We start from the raw sequence: 26,138 nt of genomic DNA on the forward strand, positions 1-26,138 counted from the left end.
CTTAGCTCGGTACTGGGAAGGGTTGCTCATATACTTTCTTGTTAGGTCAGGGCATCAATATTATACCTGACTGTTTACATACGAATTTGAAACTTTCCTTCATTTTACATGGTTTGGAATAGTTTAAATGTTGTCAGAATTGTCCCTTTAGAATTTCTTAGAATTCCCTCTGAAGTCATCTAGGCCTGTTTTTTGTTTATTTATGGATTTGTTTGTTGGAAGGACTGCCGTGAAGGCGGTCCTCTGGCTGTTGTCTCATTATAGCGTTGACTTATTTAAGTTTTCCTAAATTGAGTCCCTTCTACTCAAGTACGGGGTCATCCGTCATTGCTGACTGACTTGTCTTATGTTCAGTGTTTTACGGCATTCGACAATAAATTCCTGCCATTCCCAGATTGAGACAGGAAGGGGTCTTCTCCATTTTTATTGTTGACATGGCGGCATTATAAACCTTACGTGGCTTTACTTTGCTCCGCAGACCACGGGAACCCTGTTTTGCTGCAGGCCAGGCGGCAGACACAGCGCGGTCTTCCTCACACATCGTGGGCACTCTGTAATCCCCGGGGGCGGCGCATTTGCTTGGCATCTGCTGTGTGCTTGCCTGCGGAAGACAGAAAAGTCATATTCCGAGAGACAGTACATGTTATGAATGCAGAATTGAATTAAACAAATTAAATGCCGGGGTAAATATAGGTGCTCAGAGAGGCTACAGGGTACAGCTTTACATCCTTGTCCAGGGGAGATTAACTTTGAAATAATTTTCAGATGATGTGAAAAGTAGATATTGATTCAGTTACCCCTCTTTCTGGCCTAAATTTACAAATTAACATAGCTGAAACTGTTGCAGTAGTATTTTCGCTTTTCCTTATGACTTAAGCTAATACGCTAATAAGTGGATATCACAACGCCCTATTCACAGCGGTGCAGAAAATGATAATGTCGATCTACATGTAGGTTATGATGATTATTTTAAAACATGTTAAGAAAAAAGTATGATAGTTGATCAGTTTGTATTGGATTATGTTGAAGATATTGACCACTCTTTTCTTTTCTCGTAGATTTATCTAAAAACAGACTGGTTGAAGTTCCAATGGAATTGTGCCACTTCGTGTCACTGGAAATTCTTAATCTGCATCACAATTGTATCAGAGTCATTCCTGAAGCCATCGTTAATCTGCAGATGCTGACCTACTTAAACTTGAGGTGGGTTAACTATGCAGGTTGTAATAAAATTCAAATCAAAATATGCTTTTATTTCTATCTATGTTTTTCTCTTTGCAACTGCTAATCACTCTTTGAAGTAAATCACACAAATATCATTTAAGAAATACATTTTCTAATACACTTGCAGTGCCATTCATATTGTTTCTGGTGCTAGACTTTTCCGAATGTCAATATGACAAGATGTTTCTGCTTTTCAAAAATAGTGTACAGGACATCACTTACACTTTTTGTCTTGCTAGCTCCTGGAAGGTTGCTGGTGCATTGTCTTCAGGTACTGATGGAGATTTTGGAGGAGGGAAGTAAAAAGAACAGGGGGGTTGGGACAAAGCAGGGCCTTGTGGCCTTTGGGAGTTATGGGTGCCGTCGGATTTGCTACCTGGCACTCACTGAACTTGTTCACTCTAAGTCACTTGCCAAAGTTCGGGAGGGGCAGCGAGCAACTCCAGCAAGACTTGACGTGCGCTGTCTCTGTAGTCCATTGAACTAGTCCAGTGCCTGCTGAGAACGGACCAGCGCTCTGTGTTGACTTTCTGAGTGTGCACAATACAGTGTAACGTATTAGTGCCCTTGAACCACCCCGAAACTAAGGGAAGCAGCTGCGTTAAGGCACAGGTTTTCGACCTTGCCGCTGTGACTCTCAGCTCCTTTAGCGAGATCTTGGCGCCTGGTCTTCTCAATCCTTGACTCACGTTTGGGATGCCCGGAGAGGGGAGGGAGCTGTTTTAGCAAATCCACCCGCACCGGAAGGACAAGGTTCCAGAGTTCAAGCCTGAGCAGGGCCCTCACTCCATTAGGTGCGTTATTGGCTTGCAAAGGGTGGCCCCTGGCCAGCAGGGTTGGCGTGGTGTAACAAATATGCCGCTCTTTAAAGTGCAAACTTCCCAGTCGACCAGGTCTTGCGTTAATTTATGAGATGATAATGTCAGTTAATGTTTAAGGTTTTTTGTGGTTGACCCCTGAGAATTAGGGGTCTTCTCCTGTTTTCTTTGCGGTCAGAAATGGGTTTCCATTGAATTTCTTTTTCTTTGTCTTCATTGCATTTCATTAAAAGTACGTATCTTCTTCCTTGGAAGTGAAAAACAATCCTAGTTATAAGGGGAGGCCCCAAAAAACTGGAATTTATTTATAAAAATAAACTTAAAACAATTTGAAACTTTTTTCCCACTGCTTAAAACAGTTTTTGAACTCATCGATTTGGATGCCTTTTAGTGCTTCTGCCATTTTTTTGTTTCACCCCTTCCACGTTGGCAAAACATTTCCCTTTGAGGACTTTTTCATCTGGGAAAACAAAAAAAAACTTGCTTTCTTTTTAAGGGTTTTTTGCAAAAAGTTGCAAAACCCTTCATTGTGACGATTTTCATGTTTGTTCTTAACTGTTAACTACCCTGTTCTCAGCTATGGAAAAGAAGTCTGTGTTCCTTGTTTTACTTTTTCTCCAATCCCAGAGACTTCCCGGCTTTGCTTTCTTCTACTTCCCTAATCTGTCACGCGTGGGTTTCATGTTGTTGGTGGTGGAACTCAGGCTGTTCCACAGCATCACGAAGAACGCACTCCAAGGACCCCCGCTCGGGAGGTGACGGGGTGGCCTCGTGTATTCATGTGGAAATAGAAGCCACCCCCTGGGTTTCCCAAGTGCCCTCTCCCTCCTTCCCACCGTGGGAAGAGTCCAACCGTGTGCTCAGCGAGGCCGAAGCGAAAGCCAGTGTCCACAGCTTCTGCTTCATATTAAAGCTTAGTCCTTTGAAGCCGAAGGTGGTCGCGGCGTCTTAGTCCCCGTCCGGAGACTGTAAAGAGAGAAGCTGCTAGTCCACTTACTGTATTTTGCCATATATAGCGTGCACCTATGTGTTTAGCCCAAACTTTCAGGGGAAAAAAAAAATCTTTCGTTTTAATTTTTTAATTCAGTTTTTTACTTATATATAAAACCAATGATCGTATTCCAGGGTGTTATTTTGCATACAGATATCATTATTGCTTTCTACAGTTACACTTTTAACACATAAGGGTAAATAAAAGAAAGAAAAACATTTATGTAGATACGGAATTAGTACTACCCGTGTATAATGCACATCCTTATTTTCCCCTCAAAAATTGGGGCAACCAGTACGCATTATACTCGGCAGAATACGGTGTTTGAGAAAGACGCAGGGGACCCAGGATGCCGTGCGCACACACAGCCTTGCGGGGGGCGTCTGCGATGCCTTCCAGCCAGTTTCTTTTCTGTGGTGGTTATAACTGGGAGGCTGTGTCGGAGAAAGCTTGCATCCTAGACCGTGTGCAGTCAAGTCACGGCATGATTCCTCACTGAGACCTAGTGGGGACGTCTGTATACGTTTCAGGGGATCAAAGAAACACGGTAAGTTACCGTGGAGCACACACCGAAGGCGGGCGAGTCGGGGCAGCGCAGTCCGAAACGGCTTGAACACGCCAGCAGGTGCCTCAAGTTTTAGAAATAAGTCCCTGAAAACACTCTTTTCTGTCGGACTTAGAATTGTTCCTCCTGTTTCTGCGAACGAGGAGTAAAAAGTTGGTAGATTAAAAGAGTGCAGAAAAGCTGCTTTTCAAATTTTTAGATTTCGTGTTTCTCTTCCTAACATTAAACATGGTCTTGCTGTTGTTAATAATTTCTTCTCCTTTTAAGTAAATCACATGGAGACATATCCAATTGTGTACTTTTCAAAGTAGGAGAGATGCTGTGTGAAGCTCCCTTGCCTTTAGGGGAAGCATTTAACACGGGTGACGCCCTCTGAGTTACGCTAGGTTTTCCCGCAGCGCAAGGCCATACGTATCTGATGCTGATGGTGACAACGATGACAACAAAGATGATGGTAGTGGCGGTGATGGGTCACTGCCGACCCAGCTTCTTAGCTGACAGGATCTCAGGAATGTCGTCCTTAAATGTCAGATGGTTGCAAGGTGCCAGGACCCCAGTTCCTGTCTTAGATAGAAATGGGCTTAATTGGCCCACGTGGAAAAAAAAAACAAACCCACAAATGAAAAAACAAAAACAAAAACAAACCTTTACTGTTAAATGCAGTTAAAAACACTTTGATGTTTTCCACATTTTCTTACATGACTGAAATGCCATATTTGTGGAAAGACATTAATTTGCTGCTGTTGAGGGAGCTTGCGCTGGAAGGATCTGGGCTTTTCATCTTTGCTTCTTGGTGTTCGCAACAACAGGTCATGTTAGCTTGGTGTGTGCGCCACGGTGTCTCTTCCGGTGATACGGCGTCTTAATCCAAGAAATGTGGCCAGGAACAATAAAAGCGATTAAGCAGGATTTGTTCCTATAGAGGAACAAACATTTTTGAACCCGAGTTCCACAGGAAATCCTCGCCAAGTTCCAAACCTATTTTAAGACACTGGGGAGGTGGTTGTTGACGCTGGGCCTGGAGAGAAGGGACCTTAGGAAAACAGACTCACCCAGAGCAGCAAACCCTGCACAGCCTTGCAGGGGTTGTGCTTCTAAGAATAGGGGCCTTCGTCTCCAAGTGTCATCTCAGAGCGTAGATGCTGCCAAGGAATGAAAGTTCCTTTCAGCCTTTGACGACGTTGCTTCCAGAACTCTTGGTGACTGGCTTTGCTTTCCAAGGGCGACATACGCAGGACCAGGAGCTGGCTTATGCGTGAGAATCCCCTTCTCTCCCAGCCTCCTGGCAGTGGATTCGGAGGCCTTGCCTGGAAAGAAGACAGGTTTTTGAACAAAATGGTATCACATCTCTGTTTAGGCTGCTTTGTCTGATGCCTGGCATCCTTCTTGGCTGCTAAACAATGTGCCAGAGGAGCCTCCTTGCTTCCTGGTGGCTGTCTAACCTGTATCCCCACATTCCTGTGGGGGGCCCGTTCTGAGAAATAATCCTTAATCCTCAGGGCATAGCCCTCCATTTGAAGGACTGGAAGAAGCGTCCTCCCAGCCAGAGTTGGCGTAGAGAGCAGAGATTTTATTTTTTTCTTGCGAGTGAATTAATTTTCATTGTGCCTAAGAAGTTAATTTTATCCCGCAGGCTCCTTGCACTGACATTTCTGAAGGAAGTTTCCATTGGAAGATAGCATTTCTTCTTTCTGAGAACTGATAAAACAGACAGTGTCCTCCTCACCTGGGAAACGTGAGGTGTTCTGCTCAGTTCAAGACAAACTTGTAAATCCTGCATCCTTTTATGAAGCTCTTATCTCCCACAGAGGGAAAGACAATGAGAATGCTTTACATATTTTGGAAGTGGCCTTTGGTAGCTAGATTGTCTTGTGAAATGACAGATCAACAAGAAGACACCAAAATACAGGTATTTGGCAGGATTATCTTAAAACGTGAAAACAGTTTTCGCAGGGCGAGGTGAGCAGCAGCCACGAGGGGACCGTCCCAGGCTTGCCTCTGCGAGCGCACTTCCTGAGCTGCTGCTTCCAAGGTGGGACCTTATCAGATTCTATCCCTTTTCACAGGGCCCAGCGCTTGGCAAGGCTTCCAGAGAGGAATTTTCCATCATACACATCACCTGATTACAGATGTTGTTTTAGATCAGTGTTTGTATTGGAAAAAAAAAAAAAGCAGCAAGACACAAAAGGGACATTATGACTTCGATAGCTCGATCGCTGGCAGAACGTGTTGGTTTTGTCTCCAGTTCTGCTTCTGAGCTTCAGAGGGTTTCTTAAGATCTTTGTGCTGCAGGTTTGCTTTCTTAAGGTGGGGTGAAGACCTACTCCTAACTTATTGTATCGTGGTTTTTTTTGTTTGTTTGTTTGTTTGTTTGTTTTTTGTTCTGGGGATTCTCAAAGTTTTTCCTGCAAGCCCCAAATGAACAAGCTGCAAATTACATTTATTTTTCTAACTAGAACAGATAAAAGCCTTTTGCAACATGGCCATTCCCTCAGGAATCAGCTTCTTCTATTCCCTCTCACCGCGTTCTAGCTGACCAGGCTCATAACAGATACTGCGGAAAGGAAGAGGGAGAGAAAGGAAAGAAGAACGTAGACATGAGAAAGAGGGGCTGGGGATTTGGAATGCTCCCCATGGAGCCCGCCAACAGCCTTTCCTCTAGACAGGAAAACATAGCACAGTGACGTGTCCCTGGCCACACTGCTCTATAAGTAAGAATAATAGAAATCAGCGGAATTTATTTCTCGGCCAGATAGCGTTCGCTCAGTGCGTTCACGGTCGCTGTCTCGTGTAGCGAGCGCGGTGCTTCATGGCAGGCCATGCACAGGGTCCTAGTCATAAAACCGGTTGGAAGGTTTTCCAGGAGACCAAAAAATCTTCTACCGTATTGATAGTCGGTTCCCCTGTTGATGTGTAATACTGCAGATGTAGGCCCAGTTTTCCTTTATTCATCTTTTCAGAAGTTTGTCTTAATTTTGTATTAAAAAAAATTACTCATGATGGTAGTTACCATCCTTTTGGTTCTTTATTTTCTATTCCAGTAATTTCTGATATATAAGTAAAACATAAGTGTTTTTTTAAATCATATTTTCTAGCATTTTCTTATAGGTTTATTCTTTTTCTAATTCCTTGAGTTTTGGATATTTAGCTCATTAAGTTTTAGTTATTTTTCTGTTTTGTAGAAGTCTTTAGGGCCAGCAATTGCCCTATGCTTGGTGTTTTAGCTGAGGCCTAAAAGTTTTAATATGTAGTACTTTTTAAATCACTCCTAAATCTTCTAATTTTCCTTGGTCCATAAGTTTTCTGTAGAACAGATTTCTAAAGTTATCTTATCCTCCCCAAAGTAATAGCATTTATAGAGAGCTTAAACTGCAAGCTCCTCACTCCAAACCTAGATATTATTTTTATTCTTTATTTTAGGTCCACCTTGCTGTTTGCTGTGCTTTTACTCAACTGATGCTTATTAGTACTCACCCATATTTGTACCAGATTCTTTGCTTGCTTATTTCATCTTGCTTTTTTTTAGAGTCTCTCCTTTATAACATACATTTTTAAGAAGTTCATTTGGTGAAGGTATGTTTATGATAAATACAGTCTTTTTCTGAAATGTCTTTGATCCCCATTCTTGAAAGAAATTTCAAATTCTTAGTACAAAGTTTTAGGTTCCACTAATATAAAGTTTTAAGTTGGCAAATCTTTCTATTATATTTAAAGACATTATGTTTTCTGGCCTCTGTCTTGCTACAGAGAAGTTCTTTGCTAGTCTAAATGTTTCGGGTTTGCAGAAAAATCTTCCACATTTTTCCCTCTTCTTTCTTCCCATATCTTCTTTGCCTTTGGTGCTTCTGAACTTCATTCTCTATATATTGCTTTATTTTTATTTACTTTGCTGTAAATCTTATTTTCCTTCCTGAGTCTGAAGATTCCTGGCTCTCATCAACTCTAAAATATTTGAGTCAGTGTCTTTTTTCAATATTGCGCTGTTATTTCCATCTCCTTTGGGTACTCCTGGGTCATTAGATGTTGGACCTCTGAGTCTATCTTTCACATTTCTTAACCTCTTTTAGAGTTCTCATTTCTTTCCATTGGGGGTGGTTTGTAAGCTCAAGAATGCCTTTGAACACAGTGAGAGTGGACGTCCAGTAATTCTCTGAATGCAGGAAAATTGTGGTGCCGTTGGATTCTTTCATTGAAAAGGCTCTTTGTGAGTGGAATGTGTAGTGCAAGGACTCATTTTGACTCAGTAGTGAAACTTTATGTACTCTCTTATTTTTTGAATGTATTTATTTTGAGAGAGAAAGAGAGAGAAAGAAGAGAGAGAGAGAGAGAGGCATCGCTCTGTTGTTCCACTTACTGATACACTCATTGGTGGATTCTTGTGTGTGCCCTCCCCGGGGATTGAACCCACAACCTCGGTGTATCAGGACGACGCTTGAGCCAATGGAGCTATCCAGTCATGTTTCTTAATCTTTTAATAGTATACTTAGTTGATTGGCTAAGAAACTCTTGCCTGACAGTAAATTTCTGTGAGTTGTTTTAGTTACTTGTGTGCACACCTGGGTGAGAGCTAGTCTTGAAGCCTTGGCCCATGGAATGGGAGTTTTTGAAAATTTGTTTTCGTAATCTTCCGTCCCTTCTTTGTTGAACTCTGCTCTTCTTGTCTCATTAGCATCCTCCCATCCTTCTTCCCTGGTGTCTTAAGTTAAAGGCCACAGGGAGTTAGGGCTGTAGGCGAGTAGGTTTGGTTGGGGGCACAGTGGCCATGCCAGGCCTCCTTGGGCCCTCCTGGTGTTCTTATTTACTTGTTGGTAATGTTACAGTAACTGGACAAATAAGAGAAGTTTTTAGAAGAGTGCCCTTTGAGAAAAGAGGCACAGTATTGGTTTTCCTAGTTGCCCAATCCCCATCTAAATATATCACTTCCTTTTCAAAAGGAATCAAGATGCTATAGTGGCCAGGAAGCTGCAGGGTATGGTGTTAAAAATAACAAGAGCCCACTTCTGAAAGAACTGCTCCTGCTCTGCTAACGCAGGGAGGGAACTCTGGGTAAAATCACGCCGCCAAGGATTTCAAGTAGCACTTGTCCTGGGAAGAGATTTTTAAGTCAAAAATAAATACATACTCTGCGGTCCTCTCCCTGAAAGACGGAAGAGCTCGGGTGTTTAGGAGACAAAAGGCGTAGGGAATCAAGAGCAGGTTATCCAGTGGGACGTTTTCCCATCCCCTCTCCTCTGTGGGAGCACCTGTGCGCTTGCTGGGCCAGCAGGACGGAGGGCATGGGATAATCTCTTTGAACCGGGAGATGCCCACAACCAGACGGCTTGGCCGCCTCCAGAGTTGGAGCTTCTGGAACTGTGCTGTCCGTCCATCTCCACTTACCCGCTTTAACCTCGTGCCATCGGGCAGTGTTTTTTCCCCGATACACCGTGTGGTGCCTGGAAAGCCGTGGCACCAAATGTGAAAATAATTTAAGAAAGCCAATCCATTCTAGTCAGTGATTCATTCATCTGCTCTTGAATAGAGAGTAGATCTGGAGACGAGTCACCCACTGGCCTCCATAGGAGAAAAGGTGCCACTTGTTTGTCGCCTCGGGGATCCCACTGGGTCAATGTCATGTTTCTAAAATACAGCCTGTGGGAAAGTCTTCTGGTGGATGTTAATAGGCCGACTTTTTAAAAGTTCGTGTATTGTGCTCATCGATACTGTGGCTCTCCAAGCAACATGTAAAGCCTCTTTTTGTAAAGGCTGTTACCGTGCCTTAGAATAGAACTTTTCAGAACATCAGTTAGTAAATGAAGAATGTTTCTCACCCAAAGAGTCCTCCAGGAATTGACCTCATGTCTAAAAAAAAGATGAGGCTAAAAAGCATGTAACGTCACGATGTCATATTCAGGGGCCACATCATCTGCATGGACTGAATGTTTGAAACATAAGCGAAATACAAGTAGAAAAGAGAAAGGCCAGGACAGATTAGCATGCAGGCTGATTTATGCTTTATTTAGCACCTTCTAAATATATGTAAATGTGTATTTGCTTAATTATGATTTATCTGTCAATGACAATATGAAATTTATTTTAAAAAATTTAGTAGTCTGAAGTACAAAACATAAATCAGTTGTTCACTGGTCGTCAGACTTAGCTTTTATTAATTTTTGGTGACACTTGCTCAAGTTTTTCCGTTTTCCCAGCTCCTTTTCATTCAAGATTGAACTTTTCTTGGAGGGTGCAGGAGGATTTTTTCAGACTTTCTGAAAAGTCGTTTTGGCTTTGGTCACATGCTTTCCTGCTTGCTGTTCTGTCTGTTTTGGTGCCCGGGTGTTCTTTTGCTCCCTGCGCCCCGACGCTGCGTCCCGCCGAGCCCGGCCGTTGGGCCTTCAGTCTCCCTGTGCAGACCTCACGCCTCGTGCATCTCAGACACGGTCTCCGATTCTTTGACTCCTTCGGGCTCTAGTCCCCATTTTCCCAGCTGTCTAAAACCCAATGCCTCTCAAATACCTCCCGACGCCTCCCCATTCCGCACGAGCTGCACGAAGCCCGTTTTCTGCTTCCTGAAATTAGAACCCTTGGATCTTTGTCCCTGTCCCAGTGTGGAGTTGCAGGAGTGAGAGTTGCCCCTTTGAGAGCCGAGTCTTCCACACACGACTCCGTCGTTGAACGACCAGTCTGGTGCTTCGTTGCCTCCTGTTTGGAGTTCGGGGCTCTCCTGCTGGTGCCTTCGTTTGCCTTCACTTCGTTTGCCTTCACTGGGGGAAGGGCACAGACTTCGATCTGCCGTCTGAACCACCAGTTTCGAATCTTCACACAGGCTGGTGAGGCTGCTTGAAGCAAGTTCTTTACATTTCCTGAACAATGTCACTTCTTGTGTCTGAAAAACAGGAGGTTTAATGCTTACATTACAAGATTGTTGTGACAATAAGTAAAGTAATAATTGTCTAAGAGCCTAGCACAGTGCGGTAGATGTAACACCTACGCAAGAAGTGTTTGTCGAATTTGTGGAATCAAGTTTTGTAGCATATCATATGAATTACAAGGCGGGCTAAGAAAAACAGGGGCAAAGGTCTGCTGTCTGAGTCAAGTGAGTGGATTTTATAGTGCAGTTAGTAAAGAGGACGTGCTACTGGCTTGTAAAAAGTATTAGAGCAGTTAAGTGGAACTGAGATATTGGTGATGGCCAAGTATATGTAGATTTACATTCTTGCGCACTAATCCATATGGCCCATTCAAAAATTCTTAGAAATAGATGGAGAGGCACATGCCTTCAAATGATGAGCGATAATGTCTAGGCATCTTCATTTTTATTACTTAAAAAGAAATCCTCACCCGAGGATGGTTTTTAGAGAGAGAGGAAGGTAGCGGGGGAGAGAGAGAAACCGATGTGAGAGAGAAACCTCAGATGGTGCCTCTGGTACATGTCCCCACTGGAGCTCCAACCCGCGACCTGGAGTTGTGCCCTGACTGGGAACCGAGCCTGCACCTTCCTGGTGCAGGGGACGGCACTCTAATGAACAGAGCCACCTGGCCGGGGCTTTATTACGTCTGTTTTCATTAACTCAGTGTCCCTGGGTAAAAGTTGATCTCGGTGTCCTGTTCTCATTTAAGTCAGTATCAATTACCCTTTCTTTTTTCCTGGAAAAAAAAATGTTAAAGCAAAAATATATAACTTCAGGCTCTGGCGGAGTGGCTCGGACGGTAAGGCCCGTCTGGTGGGCGCACCCTCTCGGTAACAGCAAGCTGGAGTCTATTTTCCGTGAACCGAAAAGCTCATAGAAAAAAAGGAGAAGGAATAATGGAGAAGGGGCGAGTTATCAATAACTGCCCTTGGAAATCTCACTGCAGACATTGACATTGGTAGCGGCAGTTGCTGACCGTTAGGGGTGTAGAAATGGGATATTTTAAGAAAGGGTTTATTTATACTCGCAAGGAGACGGGTAGGCTGTTACTGTGGGAACAGTTCAGTCGCAGTGGCCAAATATGGTGCAGGTATGCACAGCGAAGACGCGCCCGCGAGGCCAGCACAGCGGCGGCCTGAGTCCGGAGCTGCTGGAGACACTGTTCGCAGCTTGCTGTTCTTTCACTTCTCTTTTCTGAAGTTGACCCTTTCCCTTCTCAGAGCGTGGCCTGCGTGTCTGTGTGGAGTGGATTGGTAGAGTGTGCAAGAACTGGCTGCAGATTCGGTTGAAATGAGGGTTCTGTGCTTCCAGTTTGAAACCTGTCCAGCGCCCAAACGATTGTCATACTCAAGTGGTGGGGGCGTAACTGCCGTCCAAGTTAGATGTAGACGTAGACGCCCAGATGGTATGCCTATATATCATCTCATTCGAGATTACTCATTTCATGGAAAATGGTATTACACGTATGCCTGTAGTTTTTATATCTACGAAATGGAAGTTGCCCAAAGTAGGACCAGGCAACTTAAAGCGCTGTTCTTGTTGCTGGGAACTCTTGCGGACGTATAAGGGTGGTGGGCATGAACGGGGAGCCTGGCGCCGAAGGGGAAATAGTACAGGAAACAAGGGTGAGACGTTTTGCCTGGGTGGGTTTTTCAGAACGGACCAAGCTGGAAAAGGAAACGGTTCTCTGTGGCCCTGGTTTGCTGTTACGCGTCCATGAAGTTAGCAGTCAAGTGTCATATGCAAAACAGATAAAAGTTACTGTGACTGTAATGAAAGATGAGTAAGTTATGCCAAAAGCACATAAAAACACAATTGGGTGAGGTATCCGCTGCAGAAGGAAACTTGCTCGGCTACAGAAGTAATCGCCGTCTACTGTAGGTGTCCTGGTGGTGCACACGCAGTGCCTCCCGAGCAAACAGTAACGGAAGCACTGCGCTCTCGATCCTGCCCGCTCCGGGCTGCCACGCGTCCAGGGCGCCCCCCGGGGTGCCCAGCCGGGAAGTCTGGCCTGCTTTCTCTGTGGCCCTTCAGATGCGTGCAGTGACATTTTCTTAGCAGATTTGTGATGGTTAACAGTTTCACATCATTATTTCTGTCCCTCTTTGCAAACAAAGTAGTCAGTGGAAATGGCGATCCCTAGGCGTTCATGGTTCCCGGAGAGACGGCCGGGTCGTGACCTTGGTTCTCCGGACGGGGAATTGGTGTATGGTTTCCTTGGCCTGCATCTTAGAGCCTGCTCCTCCTCAGCATGCCTGACAGACATGATCTTTATTTTTAATGGCTATGTTTTCAATGAGTGAAACACGAAATCATCTTTTAAACCAGGCTGAAGTTTTAGTGATTTGGAAACCACATCACTAACAGCCTAGCTCAGCACATGTAGGCTGCTTCCGCTCAGCTCCCTGATAGCAGCCACATTTGCGTTTAAGTTTGGTTTCCTCTTCACGCGCGGGTTTTGTGGTGGGCTCTGCATCCGGGATCTCACGGGTCGTGTTAGGCAGGTGTTGGTCACCTGTGTTTTATGGATGACAAGGTCACAGAGGTTACAGGACTCACCTGAAGTCGTAGAGGTGGCTTGTGTCAGGGGTGAGATTTGAAAGCAGAGCTCCCAGTGCCACAGTTTTGGTGACCTTTTCACCGCGTGAGTCAAGGCGAATTCGTTATAGAAGTCTTTCTAGAAGTTATTTTCTGTCAAGTGAGTTCCATGTTTCATTATTAAGTAAACCCACAGACATACAAAAAAAGAGATATTCAGTGGTGGGCGGAAGTAGCTTTACAGTTGTAAGTATGCAAAGCACAGTTAATTCTTGTATTATTATTTACTTATTAGTTATTGTATTACTTATTATTATTAACCTGCTTTTGCCCACCCCTGTATTCCCGTAGAATAAAAAAATACATACGATGCCCCGATAACAAAATCACATGTAAGAATATAACATGCCTTTATTATCGTATACGTTAAGGGAAATAACTCCCTGATAAACCAAGAGTAAATTATGTCAAATACTAAGTCTGCAAACATGGATGTTAATAAGTGCCATAGTTAAAATACATTAAAATAAGACTCTGTAAAAGTAAAGCCATACACAGATGACTTGGTGGGTAAATTCCTCAGTTTAAGAATTAGGCCAGTGGTATTTGAAACTGAGGGAAATTTATCTTGCAAACTTAGGCTATCGAAAGTCTTCCTACTGTGCTGAGCTGCCTCGTTCCACCTTGAAATGAGCAAATGACAAGTCTAACGGAGAGTCACTCAGCGGCGAAGGATGGAAGGCAGGCAGCCGCCCGGTGCGGCCGTGGGAAAAGCCCCCACCTGCCCGCCCCTCCTCGCCGCTCCCTGCGCCCCGCTCGCTCTCCGCAGCCTGGGCAGGGGTGCTGGGCGGCGGGGCCCGCGATGCAGGAAGTCTCAGGCATCTGGGACTGACTTCCGCTGAGTGAGCGGCCCTGTTCCCTGACTTCTGTGCTCTTTTGTAAAGCGTTACCTTTTTTTTTTTTTTTTTTTTTTAATTTTGCTTTCCGAGGTGGCTCGCAGACTCGATGGGAAGATAAGGGCTGGCCATTACCTTATCAGACATTACACGGCCTTAGTTTTAAACATTCCCTCTGCACAGGCCTGTTTACAGCTCTCAGGCCCAGCGGAGACAAGCGGGGGCAGGAGGGTGGATTGCGGCCCGAGGCTCTCGTTTGCTGGAGAAAAATTGCTGCCAGATGAGCGGTTTCAAGAGCCCAGCCGCCGATGTGGCCGGAGGATGAAAGGGAACGCAGCTTCTCCTCTCTGTCCTAAATGTGTGTGGGAGAGGTAATGGGGTTTCCTGGGCATGTGCATTTCCTTCTTCTAGGGGGTAAATTACAGGTAATACGGGGACATCCTCTGAGGAAATCTGTCAAGTGCAGGCCGAGGGGACAGATGGATGGAGTCGGAGAAATGCGCCCCAGGCCTCCGGCGTGTCGTAGTGTGACTGAAGTCCTGGCGTCTCATTTGTCTCCTGGTGATTAAACACAGGAATGCATGGGGCACACATACATAGCGAGTCCATCAGCAGCATTTGGCATAAATAGCAAAGCAACCACAGGTGCCTTCACAAGCTTAAGTTTCATTTTATTTTAAATTAGTGCCTGCCCTGGAAGCGTTCCAGCAGGAGCAGTCTCATGCAACAGCAAACACCCGCGCCTCTGAGCCGGCCACGCCCTCATCGCGCTGCTTACAGGGGGTGACAAAGGGCCCTCCCAGGTCCCCCGCTCCAAATCTGATCAGCTGCAGTAAGGTAGTGAGGCCAGGACGCGTTTAAGTCAGAGTTTCCAAGATCAGAAACGCAGACAGGATCTCCGCAGGAATCGTTCATTCTTTGGAAAACAGGGCTGGAGAAATGTCTGAACATGTTCCCAGTAGCCTCTCTTCAAAAGGAAGCTTAATATGGCTCAGATAATAAACTTGCCTTATTAACGTTTTAATTTACCAATCCTCACTGTGCGAAGTTACATATTGATAAATAGTTTATAACCACAAATTGCCTCCCAAACTATTTACTTGCCACCTTTTGATAAATGGAAGTTCTTTTTCAGGAGGTAATTTCTATGGAGGTAGCTCTCCCAGGGGGCACCAGGAAGCTGGCACCCCCTCCTCCACCCAGACGAGCCCCACCGGGCTCCTGTGCATCAGACAGGGTGGTAGACGGCGCTGAAAGGACAGATGGACAGGCTGGTAGCCCTAGTTTTTCCTGCCGCTACCCACAGAGACCCGGAGAAGGTGCCAGGGTGGGCCCATCCGCCTTATTCTCCTCGGTCCCCCTAACCAGGAGCCAGCTTCTTCTTCTTATGGGGGATGTCCCCTCCCCCTCCCCGCTTAGGGCTCTCAGTCCCTTTCCGGCCCGCAGGACCCTCATAAAGTCCTTTCCTCCTTGAGCTCCTTTCGGGAAATAGCTTTCTTTTTGGGTCTGGGCTACCGAGAGGACACGTATCTTTTCTTGCTAAAACCTCGTTGTTACCTGGGCACTGGGGGCCGGGAGCAGGAGAGGTGTCGGGGGAGGGGCAGGGTCACAGCAGAGCACCTGCCTTAGAAAGGTGCTTTCAGGAGCACTGCACCTGTTTCGTATGAGCCCGTGACGCCCTTTGGCTAACCAGACCCCCACCCTCTCATACGGGGAAAGGGGGAGTGAGCCCTTCAATGGAAGTATTTCTAGCATTTACAGAAAAGTGCACGGATCATAAATGCACGTCTCAATGAGTTCTCACAAATACAAGCGGCCAGGTAACCAGTCTCCAGATGCGGTTTATCTTTTTCTAATAATATTTCCCTCCTGATTATAAGAACACTTTGTAGCAATATTGGAAAATTTAGCCAAGTGTAACCAAGAAGATACAATCCTCTCATTGTATCTACTGCCCCCCAAACGGCCACTGGTAACATTTCGCGGTGCTCGCGCCCGTCGGTCGGCCCCACGCCCTCGCACGCACAGACGTGTGTGCCCGTAAACACACGCCCACAGCACCGCGGCCTCCGAAGCCTTACACACAGGAGTTCCAAGTAGGTGCGATACCATGACACACAGAGTTGTGGAAATTTCACTGCCCGGTTGTTGGCTTCATCAGCAGAGTGTCCAGGAAAGAATGGGAAGCCGAAAACTGTTGCAGGAAGGGGCCGTGTGTGTGTGTGTGTGTGTGTGTGTGTGTGTGTGATTCCTCCATCTCACTTATTCAGTATCTTCCCATCTCTCAGAATACGTAGCAATGATGATTTCTTTTTTCTTTTCTTTTTCTTTTTTTAATTAGCTCTCCACCAGATACTGAAACAGGCTTTAATCACAGGGAGTCAAAACATTGGGCGTGGGCCAGTGGTTTTGCGAGTTGCAGGAAAGTGCTCTCTCCATCACTCCTGAAATGGATGAGCCGATGCTCTCACGTGCTGGCAGCTTTGGTCCTCGCCGACTTTCCCGCTCTCATTGTCAGGAAGGTGGCAGTTGGCACCAGCTTCCTGTCGCTCTTGGTGGTGTAGGGCATGTTGCCCACTTGTCCCCCGGCCAGCCACAGGCTCAGCATCCGCAGGGTTCCTTGTACCGTGGAAGGGGGAGGGGACTGTCTCTCAGAACAGCTGGTGCCTCTCTTTTTGTAACATATATTTCCTTTTCTTACACACATGAGATTTGCGTTATTACCCATCCAGAAACTTCATTGGGTGTTCATATTTGTAAAATGCCTTCCCAGCTCCCTCCTTGGTCCTTGCGCATGGATGATGTTCACAAGCAGTATGGAGTGGCCCGTTGTGTTCACGCGTGTTCTCGTTGTGTTGTCTTTGCAGTCGAAATCAGCTGTCCGCCCTGCCCGCCTGCCTGTGTGCTCTGCCTCTCAAAGTCTTAATCGCAAGTAACAACAAGCTTGGATCGCTGCCGGAAGAGATAGGTCAGCTCAAACAGTTAATGGAGTTGGTATGTTACTGATTTTAAGATGCTCTTTTTTTTTCTTTTCTTTTTTTTTTTTTTTTTTGCTTGTTTACTAATCTATCGAGGGTACCAGAGAGACGTTGTGTTACAGTCGGACAAGGAGGGGCCTGTGTTGATAAAGCCGTGAAGGAGGGGGAGGAACACTCCTGGCTTCGCTGTAACAGACACGGTCCCCGAAAGTTCCAGGTTTCCTGTCGTTGACACTTCCTTAGGTGTGCAGCAGTCACGGCTCCTGAAGTTTACAGGTTACCGCACGCTAGCTAGATCATTTTTTTTCCCCCACAGTGAAAGTGAGTTTGTCATAAATTATGGATAAACTGGAAGACTGACGTACAAGTAAGTGACTAGGCCCCACTTAATGAATGTATATAATTAAGTTGCAAGACCGAACAGAGTGCCCTGAATCTGTAAGGCTTGGCGTCACCATGCCCCAAATTAACGCAACTTTAAAAGGGGACCGTATCCCCAGGGATGGAAAAGAACTCATTGTAGACCGGCAGGCATGGGTGGTGTGTGTGCCTGAGCCTCAGACGCCCGCCTGGATCGGCTCCTCCTCTCCTGCTTCTGCTCCTGACCTGGTTTCCTAGGAGGGGAAAGAAGGAATCCTTCCCAGGCCTCCATGGAGCCAAAATGGCAGGAGGGAGAGGCAAGAATGAGCCTTCAGGGTAAAACCTAAGAGACATAATGTGCCCTCCAAGCAGCATTATTTCATACTGACCTTGTGTGGAGCCCAGAGTGAAATGCTGTGATTGCAACCATGAAAAGGACACGGGACCTTCCTTCACGTAGACTCCAGTCTGCAACGTGGCTGGCCGGTGACTCTTCCCCTGCGCCACCTCTGGCTCCTCTCGGTGGGGCCACCTGGAACCACGTAGGGGTGGCTGGGGCGGTCCGGGGCGGTCCGGGGCGAGGGCTGCGACTGCTTAGTCGTGTCTGCTGCGAGGACCGGCTACGAAGGGTACGGCGCCCACGGCCCGCGTGTATCGCCTTTTACTCGAGTGTGGAGATGACTTACTGCCACATCGCAAGATGACTGACTCCTTAGCGCTATAAGGAGTGCCTTTTTCATGACTTGGCTGCCGGCAGTTTATGGAACCCGTCCCCGCTAGCTGACGCCAGGGTTTGGGGAGGCTTAGAGGGATGCAGGGGTCTTCCCGTCACTCAGTGTCAGGACATTTGATCGGGGGTCATGTGACAACGAGAACAAGACATCGGCAAGTTGTCAAGCACCGTGGCTGTGGTTCATGTCTATGAGCTTTCCCGCCTCTGCGTACAGTGGAGAAGGGGCCTGGCCCACAGACCCTGAATTTAAATGTCCTCCCAGCTGAAGCACTTAGCAAGGACCTACTGGCAGGTCTCAGCCCCGGTTTCTAAGTGACAGAGGCAAGGTTGAGTCTGGTGGCCTTTCCTGACTCACTCAGTAACACCCAAGGCACATGGTCACGTTGCCCTGACCTGGCTGCTCAGCTGCCTTGGAGGGGAGCAATTCTGAAAGAAGATGGTTCTTCGTTGGGCCCCTCCCCCCAAAGGTCTCTATTACAAGAAGTATGTTCACAGGGAAGGGAACGATCGATTCAGTCCTGGCGCGGGGAAAGGTTGTACGGGAAGGGCCCTTTGAGAGGTCCCTTCCGTCGGTCCTTGTGGGACTTCTTAGACGGAAAAAGAGAAGACAGACACAGAAAGGCCTTCAAGGGATAAGGGATAAGGGACGCCACCAGCTCCGCCCACACCTCGGAAACTGCTGAGGGCAGGGGCTGAGTCTTACTTGCGGTTGTATCCCTGGGCCTGGTCCATGAGCAACACCCCGAACTGTGTGCTGGGTGCTGCTGTCAGTCAAGGTACTGCCGAAGGTGCGCCTTTCACTTGCTCCAGGAAAGGAATGCAGAATAACGCTTTGGATGAAACTGAGCGTTACATGCTTTCTTAAAAAAAAAATGCTTTAGGAGCCTGATAAACAACATATGACTGACATTTTCCCCCGCTCGGGGCTCCTTCTGGAGCGCGTTTCTGCCCCACCGCACCCCGGGCTTGCGGCCACGGCGTGCCAGGCCCGGGGATGCCACGCCAGAGCCAGGCGTCCCTCCAGCACCCTCGTCCGCTGTGGGGCTCGGGGAGCAGCCCCGCCTCCTGCCGGGGGCACGCGGGCGGCTGCAAGGGCTACCCCGAGCTTGTCTTGGGCGCCTCGTCGGGAGCGCTCGCCGAGGCCGCCCGTGACAGCAGGGTCATGAGCTGGCTCCTGTGTCTTTTCTCCCCCAGCAGTAGCTCTTGAACCCTTGAGTCCTGGAACATTAGAGCCAGTGAGGTTTTAAAAGGCATCGAACCCAAGGTCTTGACGTCTTAGCAAATGACAGAACCGAGGCAGGAGACAGCAAATGACACATAGGACCTCACGCTGGTGTAGTTACCTCGGACGTTGGAAACCCCTCAGCCAGCCCTGTGCAGGGGAAAGGTAATGCAAACGACAAGTGTAATTTTAAATGTGCTGGTAGCTACACTTAAATACATAAGCAAATAAAATATATTTTAACCCGATATAGCCAAGATATTACGGCAGCATGTATGCAATTTAAAGTTGATGAGATATTTTGTATTTTTTTGTGTGTGTTAAGTCTGAGAAGCCTGGTGTGTATTCACGCTTACCGCACTTCACAGAGTGGATGGTCACGTATGTTGGCCCTAATAGCCTCATGTGGCCCGTGGCGACCACCCTACTGGACAGGCAGCCTGTGCTCTTTCCACTTCACTGACCCTTGTGTCAGCAAGCACGACCTCTGTAAAAGGCACTTATTTGTGACGTCGGTAAAAATGCGGTCAGTTGCCATTATTTAACCACAAAGGGTAACTGGCCTTGCTTAAGGTCACAGGCTAAAAAAAGATTAGTTTCCATCTGTTCTTATTTATCTTTAATCTTTTTCTTAAAATAGTAGCGTTACTGTAGTTAAGCATATCCGATGATTTCTCACTCTCAATTGGAGGAAAATTCTCAGGAGAGCCTAAAGCAAGTCTAGCCTTTTGTGGGCAGCTTCTGTTTCGTGCTACATAGTGACCAGCTTGTTTAAAAACATGGGTGCTCCCCGAGCATTGAGGGTACCCTCAGCCACCTCGACGCTGGTAAAAATCTCTCAGCTTATTGGCTCAGCAGTGTTTAAGGATTTTGGAAGAAATATTCTTAATTTTTCACATTAGACTCAGAGTATCCTAAATTGAGTTGTAAATTCTGTATTCTCCCAAGTACCAGGAGAAGATTCCAGAGTCATCATTTGCTTAAAAACAAACAGACACAAAAACACTACAGCCATCTACGAGAAAGAAGATGTCTTTTCTAATTTTTGAAAGTAATTGGAGTGGGAAAAAAATATCTTACCTTCTTTTCTTTTCATTTTTTTTTTTTTATCCTCCCCCGAGGACGCTTTTTCACTGCCTTTAGAGGGAGGGGAAGGGAGAGAGAGAGAAAGACGCATCGACAGGCTGACTTCTTGAACACGCCCTGGGCACAGGGATTGAACCAGCAGCCTGGGCATGTGCCCTGACCAGGAACTGAGCCTGTGAGCTTTCGCTCCAAGGGATGATGCTCCAGTCAGCTGAGCCACATTGGCCAGGGTTATCTTGGCTTCTTAAATGTATCACAATTATCTAAGAATCTTAAAAAAAAAAAGAGCATTGCCATTCATTGATTGGTGTGTCTACCATACGAGGTCGTAGCAGGGTGTCCAACCTTGTGGCGTCTCTGGGCCACACCGGAAGAAGAGGAGCTGTCTAGGGCCACACATTAAATACACTGCAACACATAATCACAAGAAAATTTCATCATGTTTTAAGTAAATGTACGATTTTGTGTCGGGCCGCGGGTATGGCGCCCCCGTAAGGGAATATTGAATAGAGGTTGTTTCTCCTTCCCTGAAGAAAGCCGTTCAGAAGCACGTCTGAGACATCCTTGTCTTAAATCCACAAGAGGGGCCCGGAGAACTCGTGCAGTCTCAGCTCTGCGGAGCTGGCCCTCCGGAGGCGTTTCTGATGGGAAGGATCTAATGGCCACTTTGAGTTACTGCTGTACCATTGTTCCCGCAGCACTGGAGCCACAGGCGCCCGTCGCTTCGGGAGCCTGTGTGTGCGCGCGCTTCCTGCAATGGGAAGAGGTAAAGCACCGGCTCATCCTGAGCACCTGCTCTGAGTCCGGCACTCCTCTGGGACGGGCCGCCTTATCTCATAAAACCCCGACCAGATCCCAGCAAGGCAGCATCTACACAGTACGGCCAAGTCCGAGTTTTGGAAATACTTGCCCAAGGCTGTGGAGCGAGCGTGGTGGAGCGGAGGCGAGGCGTATCCATGTCGTTTCCGCAGCACAACGCGGCTGTATGTGGCATGTCTTCGTCCACGTGGCCCGCCTGTCCTGGAGAAGGGGCTGTGGCTGCTGTCTTCGGTGTTACTGGTTTTCCCATTAACGTTGTGTCAGGTCATGAGCAGCTGAGAGTGAATCAGAGAATGTTACGCAACTGGGGTGTGGTACGGACGGGCGGCCGGAAAGATCCCTCAGCGAGGACCCACGGCCAGGAAGGAGGCTCAGGACACTCCCTTTGTGTTGCCCAAACCTCATTTTACTCACTCACACCATGTTAGCATATCGGAAACATGGTTATTTTGCCGTCAAATCATGCCTGAAGGATAAGGGATGGTAAATATTTGCTAAGAGATGCTGTATGAATGCCATGCGAGGGATGACCCAAAAACCCTGGAATTAATTTATTAAAAATTGTGTATTCTTATATATAGAAACTTCAGTCGCTTTCAAAGCACATTCCATTTGATGCAGTACACCTCTGGAGACGCTTTTTCCCCACTGCTCAAAACAGTTTTGAACGCATTGATTTTGATGCCTTTTAGTGCTTCTGCATTTTTTTTGTTTGTTTGTTTGTTTCACCTCTTCCACATCAGCAAAATGTTTCCCTTGGAGAACTTTTTTCTTCTGGGTGAACAAAAAACACTTGCTTGGGGCAAGATTGGGTGAGTTGGGAGCATGGGGCATGGGGGCCATGTCGTTTTTGGTCAAAAACTGCTGAACACTCAGCTGGGCAGGTGCACTCATAAAGCTCCCATCATGCAATGGGCAAACATGTACCAGAGTCTTCAAAAAAATTTCACTGAAGCCAAACGCAGCCTCTCTCAATGACACCAGCTGGCATATGGATCCAGGTACGTTCCCAGGACACTCACCTAGCAGGGGAAGCCTGGACTCTTAGGGGCCCACCCTCCAGAAGATAATTCCAGTTTTTGGGGATCCCCCCTTGAATATTACTGACAGACAGTTAGGATGACAGCCACATGTAGGACAGAACGCAATAAAGAAATTGGGGACCATTATAGGGCATTTCCCAAAGGGTGAGGCGCTTTCTTTCGTACTGGTTCTGTGCGCATGCTGACATGCTGGGGTTCAGAGATGATCTGTTTCTCGTTCGGTTTTTCTCAGCTCTGTCTTTCCCTGCGTCATGCAGCATGAAAACTCTTCTAGCCCTTGCTTCATGTGTGAGAACTCAGTACCACTGACTGAGGAACCTGCTCCTACAACCAAAAGCACACAGGGCCTGGCTCAAGTGGTAACTCACCGGAAGGTGCGTTTCCTGGTCCTGACTAAACGCATCCGTTTTTATCCTCTTTTCCTGGAGTGTTCGGTTGGGTGGAGAGTGTGAATTCAAGGACTGGTCATAGACTCAGGCCTTACTGAGCAAAATTGAACTGGCGGCCCATGCAGAATTTAAGTTTGACTCTTTATGTGACTGTATAATAATTAGATTTACTTCTGTGTCAAGAAGAGCAGAACTAGTAAATATCTATGACATGGTTATGATGATTCATTTTTTGATCTACCTATTTGTAATACTGTAACACTAAATATATGGTGATTTGATTTCACCGAAGCTTGGAATAATTTCCCGTCACTAAGACATAGCTTAGGGGCTAATAGATAATTCAGAAGGAATTCATTTGACTCTTCTAAACCACTGAATCTATAATTCACAATTCATAGCTTGGTAAATTCTAAGGGACTTCAGAAGCGTGAGTCATTAGTGTTTTTTAAAAGTAATTTTCTTAAATCTTCTTTTCTTTAATGAACTAAAACAACAACAGCACTATTTTATCTTGGGCCAACTGTGAACAGACATGTTGTACAGAGCCAGGCCATTCCAGGAATATTGCTTTTGCATTTTCTAAGCAGAATATCTTATCCCCAGGCATCTTCGATGAGCCTCTCCTTACTCCTCCTCCTCATTCCCCAGCTAATGATGACATAATAACAAATGGGTTTTATTTTCGTGACAAAATTTGTAACCTCTTAAATTTGGCAAGTTCAATAACTGGGAGGGATGAGAGTTTTGCTTGGTTTTCTACAGTATTGACTATACAGTAATGACCAGTCTTTGTCCCACTTGCGAGCTCGACGTGCCTGGGCGTGTTTTCCATACGATTTTGGCAGGATCGGAAGGAACGGACAGCACCGCGGAGAATCAGTAAAATAATTTGACCTTTCACCAGCTACCCTTCAAAATGTGAACGGACAGCTGGACTCTGTGTTCATGATTGTCTGCAGAGGGCTCATCCCGTGAGTTGGAAGCAGAAACTTCCTTTTGTTGTTATGTGACACTCCTTAAAAAATAGGAAGTGAGTGGGTGACCGTTTTCCCTACTGACAGAGAAGTATTTAAATACAGCGGAGGGAGTTGCTCTCCTTTGGTAATCCATTGTGTTAGAAATGTATGTTGGAAAAATTACTTGTACTTCGAGAAACCAGGACACCCGAAACTCTGGCTAACCAGGCGGTACTGACCAAAGCGCGAGATGACGAGAGAACACACGAAAAAATGGCACAAAATTCTCATTAGATTTCATGCTGCGAATATGCTGCCTAAATATGGCTGTCATCTTTTTTCTTCCCCTCCTTTTTTTTTTTTTTTTTTTGAGAGAAGGATGTCTTTAAAAATCAGGTCCTTAAAACATCTTTAACTTGTCAGTTTCAGGTTGAAAGTGTGTGATTCCCCTGAACTACAAATAGGTGTTTCTCACACTGCCACTCACTGACTTGCAGAAGTTCATTTTTGTCAACTGCATAAATTCTCTCTAGAGATGGAAAAGAATTCCCACTAATTCTCCCCCTCCCCCCAAATGTCACCGACGTGATTTTACGAATCCAATAGAATGATTTAATTTCCTTTATCTCTAGGGCTTGCCTGTGTATCCTTGTACGAGGGCTCTTTTAAAATAGAATATTTGTAACTTGGTTAAAGCAAAGGAAGACGCAGCTTTTGTGGGAGGGCTTGGTTGTGGACTCCTGTGACTGATCAAATGCCATCGGCGTTGGGAAGAGAAGGCATTTCGCCTTTCGCATCTCGTGCCTGGAAGGTCACTCTGAAAGGCAGAGAACTGGCTGACTCAGTGCGGTGCAGAGAGCGACCGAGCAAATCTCCGGACCTCCTCACCCTGTAATCGCTTCCTTGGACGTTGACGTCTCCGCAGATGTGCTTCTGGGTTGGTTGGTTTGTTTTTTAAACACCAGAGATGTTTTTCATACAATTTTGTGTGACTTTTTTGGGCCGAGAGCCATGCAGCAGCAGCCAGCTTGGGGGTGATGCCATGGACCACCTAGTGCTCAACACCCCGTCGCCCCCTGCCCCCCGTTGGACAGCCGAGCAGAGAACAGTGTGCAGGGCTGACAGCGCGCTGTGCCTTCAGCCTTTACAGATCGCGGCCGCTTTCTCTTTGGCAGCGGTGCTGTTACTCCTCTTCATCAAGTGATACTCATTTGGTATCCCCATGACCTGGGCAGGTTAGCAGGGCCCCGGGGTGTTTACATGGGATGAGGTTAGAGGGCAGCAGTGCGTTGTGTTCTGCATGGCCCTGCTTTACGTGGAGCTTGGGGTTTCCAGGGACTGGTCAGTAGTGCGTGCGCCTCATCTACAGGAACCGGAAACCGGTTTCTGAAATGAGGCTTTGCCGCCTTCTAAACGGGGGAGGGAGGGGGGGGTCTTTGCAGGTTCGGCAGTGATGTGGGATTTTTAAGGGTTTGACTCCTTGGGATCGTTCATAACCCAACTATATCTGTGGTTCTGCGATACCAGTAAGTGCAAGAGACGCGGAGAGTACGTTGGAGCACCCGCTGGTCCCACCCAGGAGACAGAACAAACGGCAGCATGATGGACTGGCAATGGCAATGCACTGAGGAATCGTATCCAATGTTTATTGATCCCTTACCTTACACCCGGCATTCTGCTCAGCACCCGGAGGATGGAGTGAATAAGTCACGGTCTCTTCCATCTAGGAGCTCCCAGACGCTCAGGAGAAGAGAAACATTTGAGCAGATGAGTGCACGAACAGACTCTCTGTTGCACCGCAGAGGAAGAGCGGTCAGTCCTCTCTTGTCACTGGATGGGAGCGGGAGAGATGGCAGAAGCCTCAACAGGGCTTCCAGGAGGAGGCGGGGCTTAAATGAAGTCTTGAAAGATGAAGAGGTGGGACAAGAAGACAGTACTTGGGGATGACGTACCAGGCAGGGCAGGAGCCTGAACAAGTTTTGAGACTGTGAAACAGCTTGGCGCCGAGCAGCCTTGACGCCGTTTGGGTGCAGGGTACGAGGGAGGGCCTTGGGGGAGGTGGTGCTGGAGAAGTTCACAGACCCGAACCGCCGAGCGGGGCCTTGTGCGGAGTCTGGGGTTTGGGGCTGCAGTTGAGCTGTTGCAGGTGTTTAGGCTGGTGAATGACACAGTGAAATGTACACTGTGTGACTTTTTACCCTGGGCAGGAGGAGTCTGGGGAGAGGATCAAAGAGCGTGGAAACCAGTCCGCAGACCGAATGCTGGTCTAGACCGACGGAGCTGCTGGGGTGAGGGGCGGGAGAGCAGGGCGCAGCTGCCAGAGCCACGAGGGAGAGCGGGGTTGGGGGGATAACAAGGGCATGTGAGGTTTAAAATGCCATGCCTCCGTTTTGCACGTGTCAGGAGGTGGTTCAATCAACAATTAACAGAATATGCATCTTCCAAAGCAAAGAAGATCCAATCTGCACTCCCCCCAGACTTGCTTGTAAATGTAGGGAAAGGTGTTCGGGTCCTAGGTTGAACTTTATCTTCCGTGAATAGCATGTCCAAACGGTGCCTTGGTATGTGGCGTTTTTTACGGTAAGAGGTGAGCCTTTGGTAAGGGGGGCAGGACATGTTCTCTTCTG

General features: G+C 46.9%; 1 protein-coding gene across 1 annotated transcript in view; it reads left to right on the top strand.

Moving 5' to 3' along the window:
• LRCH1 (leucine rich repeats and calponin homology domain containing 1) overlaps positions 1-26,138 on the top strand; it is a 155,251-nt gene that overhangs the window by 78,547 nt on the left and 50,566 nt on the right. Inside the window, exons 2-3 of the mRNA XM_054586708.1 lie at positions 1,059-1,203; positions 16,790-16,916. Of these exons, the coding sequence (XP_054442683.1) occupies positions 1,059-1,203; positions 16,790-16,916 (272 nt within the window). The remainder of the gene's footprint in view (positions 1-1,058; positions 1,204-16,789; positions 16,917-26,138) is intronic.

Source organism: Pteronotus mesoamericanus, unplaced genomic scaffold (genome assembly GCF_021234165.1).
Source record: "Pteronotus mesoamericanus isolate MK-2021 breed Mesoamerican mustached bat unplaced genomic scaffold, CSHL_Meso_final contig_94, whole genome shotgun sequence".
NCBI lineage: Eukaryota > Metazoa > Chordata > Mammalia > Chiroptera > Mormoopidae > Pteronotus > Pteronotus mesoamericanus.